Source organism: Delphinus delphis, chromosome 10 (genome assembly GCF_949987515.2).
Source record: "Delphinus delphis chromosome 10, mDelDel1.2, whole genome shotgun sequence".
NCBI lineage: Eukaryota > Metazoa > Chordata > Mammalia > Artiodactyla > Delphinidae > Delphinus > Delphinus delphis.
The window spans coordinates 2,661,537-2,678,107 of record NC_082692.2 but is presented as its reverse complement, the minus strand read 5'-3'; the positions used below and the strand labels follow the sequence as shown (position 1 = coordinate 2,678,107).

Here is a 16,571-nt window from a genome sequence, read left to right as displayed (position 1 = left end):
TCACCATTGCAACAAAAAGAATAAAATACCTAGGAATAAACCTACCTAAGGAGATAAAAGACCTGTACTCAGAAAACTATAAGACACTGATGAAAGGAATCAAAAATGACACAAACAGATGGAAACATATACCATGTTCTTGGATGGAAGAATCAATATTGCGAAAATTTCTACATTACCCAAAGCAATCTAGAGATTCAATGCAATCCCTATCAAATTACCAGTGGCACTTTTTACAGAACTAGAACAAAAAATCTTAAAATCTGTATGGAGACACAAAAGACCCAGAATAGCCAAAGCAGTCTTGAGGGAAAAACACGGAGATGGAGGAATCAGACTATATTACAAAGCTACAGTAATCAAGACAATATGGTACTGGCACAGAAACAGAAATATAGATCAATGGAACAGGATATAAAGCCCAGAGATAAACCGACACACCTATGGTGAACTAATCAATGGCAAAGGAGGCAAGGATATACAATGCAGAAAAGACAGTCTCTTCAATAAGTGGTGCTGGGAAAACTGGACAGCTACATGTAAAAGAATGAAATTAGAACACTCCCTAACACCATACACAAAAATAAACTCAAAATGGATTAGAGACCTAAATGTAAGACCAGACACTATAAAACTCTTAGAGGAAAACATAAGCAAAACACTCTATGACATAAATCACAGCAAGATCTTTTTTGATCCACCTCCTAGAGTAATGGGAATAAAAACAAAAATAAACAAATGGGACCTAATGAAACTTCAAGGCTTTTGCACAGCAAAGGAAACCATAAACAAAACGAAAAAACAACCCTCAGAATGGGAGAATATATTTGCAAACTAATCAACAAAGGATTAATCTCCAAAATATATAAAAAACTCATGCAGCTCAATATTAAAAAAACAAACAACCCAATCCAAAAATGGGCAGAAGACCTAAATAGACATTTCTCCAAAGACATACAGATGGCCGAGAAGCACGTGAAAAGCTGCTCAACATCACTAATTATTAGTGAAATGCAAATCAAAACTACAATGAAGTATCACCTCACACCAGTTAGAATGGGCATCATCAGAAAATCTACAAACAACAAATGCTGGAGAGGGTGTGGAGAAAAGGGAACCCTCTTGCACTGTTGGTGGGAATGTAAATTAATACAATCACTATGGAGAACAGTATGGAGGTTCCTTAAAAAACTAAAAATAGAATTACCATATGACCCAGCAATCCCACTACTGGGCATATACCCAAGAAAACCATAATTCAAAAAGACATGTGCACCCCAATGTTCATTGCAGCAGTACCTACAATAGCCAGGTCATGGAAGCAACCTAAATGTCCATCGACAGACGAATGGATAAAGAAGATGTGGTACATATATACAATGGAAATATTACTCAGCCATAAAAAATAATGAAATTGGGTCATTTATAGAGACGTGGATGGATCTAGAGACTGTCATACAGAGTGAAGTAAGTCAGAAAGAGATAAACAAATATCGTATATTAACGCATATATGTGGAACCTAGAAAAATGGTACAGATGAACTGGTCTGAAGGGCAGAAATAGAGACACATATGTAGAGAACAAACGTATGGACAACAGAGGGGAAAGCGGTGGGGGGCAGTGGTGGTGGAGTTTGGGAATGACATAAAAGAACCTGCTGTATAAAAATAAAATAAAATAAATTTAAAAAAAAAAGATGAGAGAGGGGGAAGTCAGTGTAACAATTTATAGGGTCTAATTGGAAAAAATCCAGAAAATAATGGGGGAGAAAGCAAACAAAAACATGAGAAAATTTCCCAGTACAGGCAGCCATAATCTCCCTGCTTTAAAGGGCCTATCTAGTGCCCCGCAAAATAAGTGGAAAAGAAGGAGCTGCTCATCAAGGCATTATTACAGTGAAATTTCGGAACACAGGACATTTCTTATAAAAAGAGAAAGAAAAAAGCAAGTCCTATAACGAAACGCCCTCTTATCAGAGGAGGACTTCTGAATAGCAATAAGGGAAGCTAGAAATCAGTGGAATAACAGTTTAAAAATTCTTAAGAAAATGATCTCAAACTAGAATTCTATTCCTTGATAAATCAGCAATGAGAATAACAGGCATTTTTTAGAGACACAGTTCCCCAAAATTGTCCTTTATGTTCACTTTCCTCAAAAAGCTATTGGAGATGCATTAGCAAACAAGGAGGTAAAGCAAGAAACTGGATACAGGAAACGGAATCACAACGTCAGAGAAGAACAAGGGACTCTGGAAAAGGGAAGCAAATCCTACGCAAACTACCGTCAGCTTGGAGCCAGAAGGCTGGGAGCATGAGAGTCCTCTCTTCCCCTCTCCCACCGACTGCTTGCTCTGGAATGAACGGTATGTATACGATCACAATGATTACATTAACCTCGACCATGTCCATCTGCAAGAAATGTGATGAAACTGGGCAGAACAGAAACGTGTGAGGAACAGTATTAAAAAAACTAATGAAACCAAAACATATGGCAATAACTTAAAAAAATTTAGACAAACACACTATCAAGGCATTTCCACTTCTGAGAATCTAGTACACAAAAACATTCAAAGAGGGCTTCCCTGGTGGCGCAGTGGTTGAGAGTACACCTGCCGATGCAGGGGACGCAGGTTCGTGCCCCGGTCCGGGAAGATCCCACATGCTGTGGAGCGGCTGGGCCTGTGAGCCATGGCCGTTGAGCCTGCGCGTCCGGAGCCTGTGCTCCGCAACAGGGGAGGCCACAACAGTGAGAGGACCACATACCGCCAAAAAAAAAAAAAAAAAAAAAAAAAAAAATCAAAGATACATACATAAAGACTGGTTTCTACTGCTGTGAGTTAAAAGAGATCTTCACCCAAAGAGTCTTTCACGTCTACTGAGGACATCGTCTCCAAGTCGTGTTCTTAAGAGGACCAAATACAAGTTCACAGAAAAATAAATACAGAGCTGCAACTATGGAATGACAGGATACTTATTTATTACTGTGATCTAGCCTGCTAGTTAAAAGAAAAATCATAAGCCTAGTTCATTTAGTATTTATCTCTCTTTAAAACAGAGGAAAAAAAATGTCCTACTTAAAAAAAAAAAAGATTGTGTTTTTAACGAACATGGATTTATATAAATTTGAAGGAAAACTCTATTAAAGAAAAATCAGTGTGTGTGAAACATCACACGTTGGTAATAGAAAACTATATGGCGTCACAGCTACAATTTTTCAGAGAAAACTGTTTGTTAAGAAAACCTACCAACTGAGCTTCAAAAACAGTCAGAATTTGACGGATCAAACGGGTATCTTTACCTTCTCCGAGGAGACCGGCTTCTTCTTCTGGGAGATCGGCTCCGTCTGAGGGGGGAGCGGGACCTCCTCCTAACAGGAGATCTACTGGCTCTTCTTCGGGCTGGAGACCACCTACTGATTGGGCTGGCATCTTTTGACCTTTCCCGCCTACTGAGGATGTCATCTCGAGGTCGTGTTCTTAAGGGGACCAAATACAAGTTCAAAGAAGAATAAATCAAATCAGAATAAATGAATTTCTTCTGCATGTAAAGAACACTTGAAGAAAGGGCACATTAACCTAAAGGCAGTAAACACAGATTAATAAGTTTTATAACAAAAATTCAGATGATCACAGTGACATCTGGTGTTACGGCAGACACACAATAGAAGGTCTATTTCCTCTGGTCTCACAATTTGAAGAATTATTAAAGATTATTCATATTGTTAAAGCCACTGATTTTAATTTCAGATAAACAAATAAAACTTGCCCAAGTGAGTAATAATATTCCATTCCCTTGGTTTGAATACTGTTTTCTTTTTAAATTTTTGACATTTTTGCAATTAAGAGCCTTATTTTTAATGTATCAGTTAAGAATAAAACCCCCCTTAAAAGTCAACATTAACCTCAGAAGAGGAAATACAGGTAAGAGTTTAGGGAAAAGGACAGTCCACCTAGTCATCGAAGTAAATATTGGTATAACTTATCTGGAAGGAAATGTGGCAGTTAACTTTCTAAAATGTAAATGTACATAATCTCAGACTGCAAATCCACTTCTATGAATCTATTCTAAAAGAAACGTAACACAGAACCAATGGATGTCTTTGCAAACAATCATGAAAAACTGGACCCAACCTCAACTTTCGTCAGTTTCAACAAGGGAATGGTTAAATATATTATGGTACATCTACGCTGTGAAATACCATGTTGCTATTCTTGATATATGAAGAATTAAAAACGATCCTTATGTATTGTCACAGAAGTGTTTCATGAAAAAAGAAAATCACTGTTAACATAAATAGTATGAATCCTATTTTTAAGAAAAAACGCATACATACAATTGTATGTGCATAGTAAAGGGGCTAGAAAGAGACAGTCTTCTTTGGAGTGGCAGCAGAGGAGGGATGGAAAAAGTGAATTTACAGGCTTCCAGCACAATTTAAATTTCTCTTTAATTAGCATGTATCTCTTCTGCAACTAAAAATAAAAATTTGTTTCAAATATTCAACTCTAGTCCTTGATAAACTCCTCCTCAGAATTTCCTTTTCAAACTGAAAGCAACAGAAAGAGAACAGGACCTTAAGAACGACGTCAGATAACACCAGCAACACTGTCTCCACAGAGCTGCAGGCAGAGCCATTGCATTACACTGCTTAGAAGAGTCAACAGGATCTCTTAAGATACAGCACTTTGAAAATAGCATTCTTGAAGCTTCTCAAAACATAGGATGATTTATTTAAACTTCAAGGCCAGTTCAGATTTATACCCATACACAGGAAACATTAACATGCAACAGTAGATGGCTAGGAATTCAGAGTTATCTTTGCATGGTATAAGCCGACATTCTTTTAGAAACTTGGTTGGTAATTTCTCATGTCTAATTACTGAATATAAAGACATTAAAAAATCAGTTTCTAAAGTAGCTTTTGGACTAATCTAAACAACACCCTCCCCTCTCCGCCAAAATCCCTTCTGTGCCTTTACTCATCAGTTCTATGACCCTAGGTAAGTTAGATAACCTCTCAATCTATTTTCTCAATTATAAATTAAGTATGACTTACTTCACTCTGTATTGTCAGAAAGAGAAAAACGAATACCGTATGCTAACAACTATATACGGAAACTAAAAAAGCAGTACTGATGAACCTAGTGGCAGGATAGGAATAAAGACGCAGATGTGGAGAACGGACTTGAGGACTCGGGGAGGGGGAAGGGCAAGCTGGGACGAAGTGAGAGAGTGGCATGGACATATATACACTACCAAACGTAAAATAGATAGCTAGTGGGAAGCAGCCGCATAGCACAGGGAGATCAGCTCGGTGCTCTGTGACCACCTAGAAGGGTGGGATAGGGAGGGTGGGAGGGAGGCTCAAGAGGGAGGGGATATGGGGATATATGTATACATATAGTTGATTCAATTTGTTGTACAGCAGAAACTAACACAACATTGTAAAGCAATTATACTCCAATAAAGATGTGAAAAAAAAATGATGACCAAAAAAAAATTAAGTATGAGGATCACTCCACTTCATGAGAGACAATCATGAGAACTTATGAGAAAAGAATTGATGGACCAAATGTATATGAAATATTTTCATTATTATTGATAAAAAATAAAATCACTTTACACTATTCTTCCTAAACTTAAGAGGTACTATTTATTTTTTTCAATGAGATTACAAGTATATGAATTAGTAACAGAAAAAAACTTCCAGTTTTAATTTAATTATATTTTGGGGACCAAAAAAGACAACTGTAGTTCCAATCATATTGTCAGAATTCAAAATCATGTCAATTCAAAAGAATGGACAGATCACAATCCTTAAACTGATACCTCCATTTTTTAAATTGTCAGCCCATACTGTTCAAAGAAGAATCCCTACTCTGGAACTATACAATCTCCTTACCCATAAAATGGGCACACATAGACTTATCAGCCAAATTACTTGGATTTAAAGGAGTGATTCTGCACGTCAAATACTAAATTAAGAACTTTTAAAATGTCAATAAAATTAAAAATCACCTAGAGTCAAGATACTGACAAAAAAGTGCAAACATTAATATAGTTAGTGGACAGGGTTATACATAACACTATAAAACTCATTACCATCTCATTTTTATTGTCCACAAGTTCTAGTTTCTCCTCTGAAATCTGCTGCAATACAGCTTTGCAGTCAAGTTACCTTGGCGAAGAAAGGCGTCTCCGTTCAGGCTCCCTGCGTTTTCTTTCCAAGGATCGGCTCTTGGCTCTCCTACCAGGAGACAGAGTTCGAGAAGGTGACTTGCTTTGCTTAGACCTTCTATCGTTTAAGAGTGGAGATCGACTTCTTCTTGACTTATCACGTTGTTTCGGAGACAAGCTTCTTCTTTTGGGACTACGACCAGGTCTTCTACTGGGGGACCTATTTTCTTTCCCAGAGGAAGCATCTTTAGAGGGAGATTTAATTGGCTTCTTCTCTTTATCAGTTTCAGACCTTTTCGATTTTCTCTCTTTGGACCGTGACCTTCTGTCTTTGGATTTACCTCTCAAGTCAATTGGGGATCTAGATTTTTTGCCTCGATCACGACTTCTACTTTCATTTATAATTGGGGATTTTTTCCTATCTTTTGACTTACTTTTATCTTCAATTTTCACCTTGTCATCGGCAGGAGATCTGGCCTTCCCAATCTTCTCTTGAGAGCGCCTTCTAAGGGTAGGAGACTTGGACTTTCTTGCCTGATCTTGAGACTTGCTTCGTTTGGAGGGACTTTTGGACTTTTTCCTCTCCTTTGACTTGCTCCTCGTCGCCTTCTCTTTAACTATTTCCACACCTCCCTTACTTTTCTTTTTATCAGACCTATGTCTAGTCCGTTCTTTGGATCTGCTTTTACTTCGTTTTTTTGTACTATTTTTATTGTCCATAAGTTCAAGTTTCCCCTTCGTACTTGAAGATCTAGTACTAGACCTATTTCCATTTCGTGCCTTTTCATGAATCTCCCCCTCCTCTTCAGAGCCAGACTCATAGCCTTGTAATATGAGCCCCATGCCAGACTGGACCTTTCCTTCCATTAACTCATTATCAAGTTCAGCTTTAATCAAGGCCCTCTGTTTCTCCAAGTCTTCCAGCAAAGCTAAATCATCAAGTTTAGTTCTTTTTGCTGGAGACATACCTTCTTTGTCAGAAGCATCAATAACCTCTTTTCTTTTGTGTTTCTTATGTTTATGCTTATGTTTATGTTTTTTATCCTTGTCTTCTTCTGAAGAATGTTTATGTTTCTTATGTTTACTTCTGTGTTTATGCTTCTTTTTTTTGTGACGACTGTGCTTATTTTGAGATTGGTCTTCCGATACTTCTCCATTTTCTTCATTTACACTCTTTTCAGAATTATCAGCATCTTCCATCCTATAAATGTATCAAACACATTTAAAAGTCACATCATTTATCAAGCATTCAGAATCATAACAAAATAATAGCAATGATAAAAAATACATCTCAATGGGATACAAGAAGTTAGTCACTGAAATATTTTATTTCAAAGGTATATGGCAAGAACTGAGTTGAACAGTGATTTAACTTTCATTTGTTTCTAATGGTTGAACTCAAATACCAAAAGTATTACAGGAAATACATAATGGGGGAGGTTAACATAATTATACTTAATAGAATAAGGAAGGGAATCCAAACCAGGTGCAACAAATTGTTAATGCTGACTTCCTTAAACAGTCACTCAAGTAACTTGGTTTTTAAACCAGCATTTCCCACACAACTCAACACCAAAGGAACCCCCCCTCCCATTTTCTTTTTCCGTAAAACATTAGTAATGACATATATTGGGACACTCATCTCCTTCTCCACTTGGATTCAGAAATATACATGTATTTAAATCTCTAGCGCCAATACAGAGCTGCACCCAAAAGCAGCAGTCCCTTCATGTGCACAGGCGGCTGCTGGCTGATGCTGATATTGTAAACACATCCCCAGGGTTAAAAACTTCAAAGTTGGGCTTCCCTGGTGGTGCAGTGGTTGAGAGTCCGCCTGCCGATGCAGGGGACACGGGTTCGTGCCCCGGTCCGGGAGGATCCCACGTGCCGCGGAGCGGCTGGGCCCATGAGCCATGGCCGCTAAGCCTGTGCGTCTGGAGCCTGTGCTCCGCAACGGGAGAGGCCACAGCAGTGAGAGGCCCATGTACCGCAAAAAAAAAAAAAAAAAAAAAAAAGGGTGAGTAACACTGTCCTAAAGAATGAGTAAGAAATTAACCACAAGGGTTAAGGGGTACTTTAGATATAGGAAAAAAGATCAGTGTTACCAGCGCGTCAAACTTGTGGAAGAGACTGGTCTAACGGAGGTTAAGATCTCAAGTGGACCAATTCCAGATGAAAAGATATAGTATGGGATTCTGGAAGCACACGGTTGAGACAGTCAGAGGCTCAGGAACTGCAAGGTTAAGCTACTGGATGGATGGTCTGTAATGATACTGCTGTTACGGTCCTCCAGCCAGGTCTCAGTCTTCAGTACACTTGGGGGATGAGGGGCGGGGCGAGCAGCACAACACAGCACAGCATGCTTGTGAAGCTACTCGCTCACAACAATGAGGGGGTGTGGAGAACATGGAGAACATACAACTACCACATGGCACGAACTTTGAATTTGGGGTGCCAGACTGCCAATGTCCGTTTCTGGCACTATGCACTGTGGGAAAGGAGAAAGTATTAAACGATGCTGCAGAGGAAGCCGTGTCTGCAGCTGAGTCAGGTTTCAGTCTGGCCTGACTTCTCTCAGATGTGGTATAAGAAGACACAGGATAGATGAAGTAGTGTTCTGGGATCTCAGAGATTTGGAAAAGGAAAGTGTAATTTTTGTGTTTAAAAAAGAAAAAACCAACATGGCTTTATCAAGGAGGGGGGAAAAATCACAGATTTAGGGTGAAGATACAAAGACATTTCAACTTTGATCCTTGTATAGACTACAACCTCATACAGGTAACCACCTCCCTTCCCCAGAATCTCCCAGCCCACAGTCTAGAAGGTGAGCTATGTGTCGGTTTTTCTGAACCTTGAGTTACAGAGAGAAAAGCTTGAGAAAAACAGAACTAGGCTAATTCAAGATACAGAAGTAGGTACGGAGAACCTTTTTAAGGTCGGGAAGGGTTTTCAGGTATATAAAATCTCAGTGTCCGAAGTACAAAATTCTAGTCAATAAGCTAAAACCCAAACAATGTAGGGCAGCGGTCCCCAACCTTTTTGGCACCAGGGACCGGTTTCATGGAAGACAGGTTTTCCACGGACGGGGTAGCGGGGGATGGTTCAGGCAGAAACACGAGCGACGGGGAGCCACGGGGAGCCATGCGGAGCGGCAGATGAAGCTTCGCTCGCTCACCTCCTGCTGTGCGGCCCGGTTCCTAACAGGCCACGCACCGGCGCACCAGTAACGGTCCGCAGCCGGGGAGTTGGGGACCCCTGATCTAGGGAATTCCCTGGTGGTCCAGTGGTTAGGACTCCATGCTCTCACGGCCAAGGGCCTGGGTTCAATCCCTGGTTGGGGACCTAAAATCCCAGAAGCTGCACAGTGCAGCAAAAAAACAAACTCAAACCATCTGAAGACCCTCTAAGTATCCTCAAGAAAAAGGAGAGTTGGGTGGTAAGGTCTCCAGAGCCAGACTACCTGGGCTCAGTTCCTGGTCTCACTACTTACTAGTCGTGTGGCCTTAGGTGAGTTTAAGCTTGATGGAGAAAGGAGCAGTACCCACCTCAAGGCACGCGGTAAGGACAGCACAGTGCTGGTTAACAGACATCAAGGATAGCGAGGCCTAGCACAACCCTAGGGCCCCAAAAGTAAGTTGTTCTTATTGTTCAGACACTGGATAAATGTGCTCCCCACCGTGGATACTGTGCAGCTGCAGACAGACACTAAGGGTGTTACTTTAAGGAATCCTGGCGGGAGCGAGGATCCCCAAGTCAAACGGCCTTGTTCCAACGCTGCCTGCAATGGGACACCTCTAATGTGACCTTAGACAAGCTACTCCCCTGTGCCTCAGTTTCCTCCACTGTAAAAACGGGCGACATAACAGTACTGGCAAATCACAGGTTTGTCGCAGCAATGAGTTCACACAAATTAAACTGTCACACAAAGTGCTCAAGAAGTACTGCCTCTGCCTATGTCCCCAGGACAGATGAGACTTCACATTCAAGGAGGTGGACGGGACTCGCCTAAGGGCAGGTGTATCTTAAGCTGGTGAGAAGGCTGGTATTACATTCAAAGTCAGAGCTCTTGCATTTGCTCAAAGATGCTTTTAAAATGTCAGGTCATGTCACCACTCTGAGTGAAAACTGACTACTGTTTCCTACCTTATTCAGAGCAAAAACTTAAACTCTCTCTGAGTCCTATACTGTCAGTCCAACCCGTCCACCACCCTGAACCCCTCGTTCCCTCCCACCCTCACTGCTCTCCTCCCACAGCAGGGGCTCTCCCACCAAAGGGCCTGGCACGCTTCCCCCAGACACAGCGCTGCTGCCCCTGGCCCACCTCAGGCCTTTGCTCAAATTACACTTCCTCAGCCAGGCCTCCGGGCCAGTTCCTTTTAACTGCTACCCCACCCTAGCCCACACAGATGCGCTTTCTCTGCTTAACTGCCCTCCACTTAATAGAATTCTTATTCATCTCTCCCTATTGTAACACAAGCCCTAAGAGGGCAGGATCTGAATCTGTTTAGCTCGATGCTCTATCCCCGAGGCCCATAAGATGATCTAAGCTAGAGCAGGTACTCAGTATTTGTTGTGTCAAAGAAACGATCTACATGGAGTAACATACAGAAACGGTATCACTGACTACAGCTGGTTTACACTGTCTGCACCCGCACTCGCAGCTCTTGACGGTGAACGCTTTTCACTCACTCACACCCCCAGTGCCCCATACAGTGCACGTGCCTATTTCTTGACGGCAAGACCCTCAAACGATTTAAATTTAACCACCTCCCGCAGAAAAATCTGCTCTTTTAACCCTTTTCCAATGCTTCCTATAATTTACAAGTCTTCCAAGGAGTTTCAATCAAAATTCTTAAGAGTTTACCCACAGGGGGCTTCCCTGGTGGTGCAGTGGTTGAGAGTCCGCCTGCCGATGCAGGGGACACGGGTTCGGGCCCCGGTCCGGGAAGATCCCACATGCCACGTAGCGGCTGGGCCCGTGAGCCATGGCCACTGAGCCTGCGCGTCCAGAGCCTGTGCTCCGCAACGGGAGAGGCCCGCGTACCGCAAAAAAAAAAAAAAAAAAAGAGTTTACCCACAGAGGAAGTAATTTCCTTCAAAAGAAAATCAAGCTCCTAAAGCCTCTGAGAATGAAGACTGACATCGCGGTTCCCAATGTTACTAAACAGTCATTCCCATGAGTGACCCCAGTTTTCCTTGTAACTTAATGAATGTAATTCAAGAAATAATGACTAGGCTGCTAATGAAACGCTACCAGTGCCTTAGGGCCAGCGAGGTTAACCTTAGTAACTAACCCCAGAGTCCTCCTACACTGGGGTTAGGCAGAGAGCAGACCTTCAGCCTCTTCCGTTGATCTCTCAAGGCAAATTTCAAAGAAAATAACGAGTGAAGTCTGACTAGGTAAATCAGGGAAAGTTGAACTCAACGAGTAAGTGAACTCGTAACATACCACATATAATGCACGAGCTTGTGCTAGGTCAGCTAATTGAGGTTCATTATCAACAACGCTCTTCTAAAGCTTTAGGAAAAGGCTTCTTGTAAAGAAACCTGATCATCTTCCTGGATGGTTCATATTAACAATAAACACACATATACAAACTCCATATACATGACTTTATACTTTAACATTTACATCTTGCAACCTAACACTGCACATTTAGCAGGTATATGTCTACACTCAACTGGTCTACAACAGGTTTGTCCTAAACCAGTACGTACTGAGAGCTGAGTAACATCCTTCAAATCTCACTTGGAAACAAAGCTGAATTCAAAGTGCAGACAGTATGGAAGTGTTAAGCAGTATTCATTCACGTGTCTGGTTAAATACATTGTACAAGTTTCACCCTTCAAACAACCCAGGGTCTTGGGGCATCTGGCACAATGAAAATAGCCATGGAACAACTTTAAAATAGTGACCAGTTACCAACCTCTAGCGTTATTCTAACTTCCTCTTTCACATATTTTTTTCAAAGAATATTCTTAATAACATCTTATTCGGGAAGCATTCAATTCATGCTTTGCAGTTGGGGGCAAGGGGGAGCAAAATGAATGCCACTGCATTTTATAAGGAAAATAATTAAGCCTGTTTCTCTATGTAGATGTAAAAATAAAAATGGATTCAAAAGACCAACTAGTCTTAAAACGAACCTTCCTCTGCCCCACCTTCTCCAAGTGGGATATTAAGTTTCAAAGAGTTAGAACTGTCATATCATGAAAACGGACCTTTCTAGGACACTGGAAATAAATAAAAATGATTTCAAATGTTAAAGGCTATTTTTAAAAGGAGCCACACTGTATAGCGAGGGACCAGACAGTACAGAAGTCAGGAGCAGGGCTCTAGAACTAGACTGCCTGGGTTTCAATCCTGCATCTGTCACTTAGTGTGACCTTGGGCAAGCTAACTTAATTTCTCCATACTTCCGTTTCCTCATCTGTAAAATGTGGGAAATAACAGTATCCACCTCCGTCGGGTTGTTAGAAGGATTGACTGAGGTGATATTTGTTCAGTACCTGGTCTTGGTAAGTGCAAGTAAGTCAATGCATATAAAAATTTAAATGCTTAAAACCATCGAAAAAGGCTGAACTAAAGAGACTGACAAATGTAAAAGCCACTAAAAGGCCTTCAGGGAGCTTAAAACTATTTTATACGTTTACCTTTTCTAAATGTTCCACTTGGAATAGACTCCATGTAACTGTGAACTCCTCACTGTGTCCTCAAAAAAAAACTATTAAGACACTACATTCCAGCATTCACTGCGGGCAGCCAACAGGGTACCTGCTTTCTTAGCAAACTGTTATTTTCTATGGCAAAACATTTTCAAATAAGTGAAAGTGGGACACACACAGGCCACACATTCCATGCAAAACAAGTGTCGAGGAGGGGGGAGGTGGAATTAAAGACTATCTCAGGGTCATTCATACTGCAGGGGCCAAAATAAATATTATTAAATCTAGTGTTATTTGAATATGTAAATAAACATGGCTGAGCCACTCCTCAAAAGGAATCTGAACTGTCCCTGAAATCAAATAAATGGACATACTATAGAACTTTAAACAGATTACTAGAAAAATCAGCTGCGTTGCCTAAGGTTTGGACCATCTTGTCATGAAGACTGGAACTGGGCCTCACTGTGAACTTGAGGAGAAACAAAAAGAGGCAAAGTCTACCCAGAACTTCGGAATCCATTTGCCCTCTTTTAAGTCAAATTGAAGTGAAGATAATAAAGCAGCTTTCAGAGGCCTCTAATGAAAAACTTCGTAAATACCTCTGTCTAGCTGAGTAAAACAAATGACTGAGCAGTCCAGAACTGGACGCACAGCAACGAAGCGATGGGCTGGCTGGTGGCAAAGATTTCTCCTCTCTCTCAGTCCAAAGTTGCTGGGAGAATGTATCTACCTCTTTCCTAAGACGTCAGGAAACAAATCAGATAATGCGAATGCAAAAACAAAGGTCGCTACAGGAATACTGTTTTAAAATCCATTCTCTTCTAGGTTCTTGAGTTTTCCTAACAAACACACGAAAAACAAGATACTGCTTTTAGTTAAGCAACGGTCACCCCTGCAGCATGTACAAGTCTGTTTTCGCTCGGCCGCATCGATCCTTATATTAGCTTAATTACAGACATGAAGTGCTTGGGTTTGGAAGTAGCTAACAATTTCTACTTCTTCCACTCGTACTCCCAAAGAAGCACTATAAACTCAGGCCAAAAATGCTAGGCCTCAAAACCGAGGACTTGATCTTACTTTGTCTCAAGTTTGCAAGTTGGCAAATTGCAGTAATAGGCCGGGGGGGGAGGGGAAGGGGGGATATCGGGTGGATGCTGGAGTAGATACAGGGTGGCAGGAGAAAGCACCCCGCCAGCCGCAAACTACAGCTCTGGGGTGGTCAAGGAGCACGGCCCCGGCACCCCTTCTCCTCCCTGCTTTCAGGTCCCAAGACTGACAAGGGCAGCAGAAGCACCGGGGGAACCGCCTGCGGAGGGAAGGTCTCAGGGCTCGCCCGCGCCGCCCTGCTGCTCGGGGGCCCGCACCGAGGCCGCCGGGAGCCCCGCTCGTCCCCGCGGACTGCAGGCGGGCAGGCGCGCCCCCGCTGGAGCCGCGCGCTCGGGACCTGTAGAGGCCGCTCGCGCCCACGCCTCCCGGGGCAACGACGCGGCAGGCCCGGCCGCCCTCCACCCAGCAGCCGCGGCCTCCCGGCGAGCGGAGCGCGCAGGCCGCCCGCCCGCGCCCCACGACGCCTCGCGGGAGGCAAAGTTTGGCCACGGCCCCAGGGCCCGAACTTTCCCGCCCGCCCGCCCGGGCAGCTCTCCACCCGTTCCCCCTCGGCCGACCCCGGGCTCCGGCCTTCCGCGCTCCTAGACTACTTACTCTGGCTGTTCCCGCAGCGACTGAGCCTCCGCGGCGGCCATCTTGAACTTCCTGACTCCTGGGCGGCGGTGGCGGTGGCTGCCCGGACGGTGGAAGCCACTGGAGGAGGAGGAAGAGGGAGCAGGGCCGTCGCGCATGTGCCGACAGCGTCGGGAACCGTGGAACTCAGAATTGCTCGGAGAATCCGGATATAAAATGCATCCGGGGACAGGGCGCACTAGCGTCATGACGCACTTCCGCGACGGGGCGGGGCTGCGGCGGCGAGGGCTGGGGCTTTAAAGGCACGCGTTGATTGGGTTAGAACCGACGTTACGTTCTAGGACCCCGGTGGAAAAAGGGGGTGTCCGCCTTGCGGGCGCGGTTCCGAGAACTAGTTACATTGTGGGGCCCACGGTTGGGTTAAAATTCTCAAACTGGGGCAAGCAAGATGACTTTGCTTTTAAATGCCTTTTACTGTCTAGATAAGTCAGTGTGAAGCGGCATTAAAGCAAACTGTAGAAAGGCAGGAGTACTGGAAACCTAGGACTGTGCCTAGAACATAGGGAACTATTTTTATTGATACACTTCTTTGAAACTTTTGAACTTTGTTTAGCTTTTGCTAAGTACAGGGGTAACGATTCAGGAATCCGTTACTCCAGTTTAGTTTCGCTGGTTCTGTAATTGGTCCGAATAACTTTGTAACTTTGTTTTTCTATAATGAATTTACAGTAACGAGATTAAATGAAATATTGTGTGAGAAAACATTTACTGTCTCTTGGAGAGCTTTCAATACCATGGAAGTTTTTACATTCTCTGTCTCTCAAAAGAGACATATCTTTCTCCATACTCTGGAACCTGAAAGCAGGGTGATGATCACTTTTATTCTTATAATCCACTGAGTTTGGGTTTGACCTAGAAATTTGAGTTCGGAATATCTGAGCTTCTTATATATCTCTTGATTTTCAGAGAGGAAGAGTTACAAATACTCTTACAAAGTAAGTCCTTCGTTGGCTGGAATTCCAAATGTGTTAAAATGTTAAGCATTTTCCCCTCATAGACTTTATTAACATGGAACACTAAATCAATCCCTGGATATTTATTGATTTTTGTGGGTTCCCCCCACACATACCTATTGTTGCATTTCTTTATATGGTCCTTAATTATATTGTTTTCCTTATGAAGGATTTCTCTTTCTCCTTAATAATAAAATCCAGGTATAATAACTTAGAAGGCTTCTTTCAAAGGAAATAGTTTTCAGAAATATGTTAAGAATGGTTTATATTTTCAACCATATATTTATCTATGTACGAATAGTGTGTAGGTTGGGATTTCAGAGTTCCACTAATTGTTCCTACCTCTAGATTCTCATCCCTGTATATCTTTTCAAAGGTATTTTGTATATGGCAGCCTTGTATTTACAGTTTATTATATTCTCTGTCCCACGAAGGCAAGGCCATGTGTCATTGTGTTAAGAATAGCTCAAATATGTTATTAAAATAACAGAAAATTAGTACATTATTTTTAAATAAATAATTTTAAAATGAAAATAAACAGAGTGTAACAGACTTATTACAGATCTCTTCTTGGAATTGAGGGCAAGCCTGTAAGAGATCTCACCTTGGATATAAAGTAGAATAATATACTTTAAGGCAAAGAAGCCTAGCAAACTGGCACTCAGAGGTAAGGTGACTTGCTTGTGATGACTCAGTTCCTAGGTGCCAAGACACGGTTTGAACTGAAATTTCTCGTCTGTGCTCTTCCTTCTTACTGTGCTGCTTCCCACAGAAATGTCATTGGTTTAGCATCCCCTTATTGAGCACCCACCCACACAGCTCTTTGGTTTTCAAACTCCTTTCGAATAAAAGTAACGGAAAGAGCACTGGATTGGCACCCAGAAATTCCTTATTTTCTCTGTGTCCGTAAGCTGTAGTCTCTTCCTTGTTGCTGATTCGTGGAACTCTTATAAACCAATCTTTCCTCAGTCATAACGTGATCTCCCTGACCTCCCTCGCCCCGCCCCCGCCCCCCCCCCCCCCCCCCCCCCGCTC

The 16,571-nt window shown here is 42.4% G+C and overlaps 1 protein-coding gene across 8 annotated transcripts in view; it reads right to left on the bottom strand.

Moving 5' to 3' along the window:
- Window positions 1-15,164, bottom strand: part of PRP4K (pre-mRNA processing factor kinase PRP4K) — a 41,193-nt gene extending 26,029 nt beyond the window's left edge. For 4 of the 8 annotated variants that reach the window (XR_009521017.1, XR_009521018.2, XM_060023709.1 and 1 more), the window contains exons 1-3: window positions 14,545-15,164; window positions 6,179-7,378; window positions 3,299-3,475 (exon numbers count right to left, since the gene is read on the bottom strand). Coding sequence is in view for 3 of the 8 variants with exons in the window: in XM_060023709.1 (XP_059879692.1) it covers window positions 3,299-3,475; window positions 6,179-7,378; window positions 14,545-14,771 (1,604 nt within the window). In the remaining 5 variants the exon portion in view is untranslated. The remainder of the gene's footprint in view (window positions 1-3,298; window positions 3,476-6,178; window positions 7,379-14,544) is intronic. The other 4 variants (XR_009521015.2, XR_009521014.2, XM_060023707.2 and 1 more) reach the window with 2 other exon arrangements.
- Window positions 15,165-16,571: the final 1,407 nt, after the last annotated feature.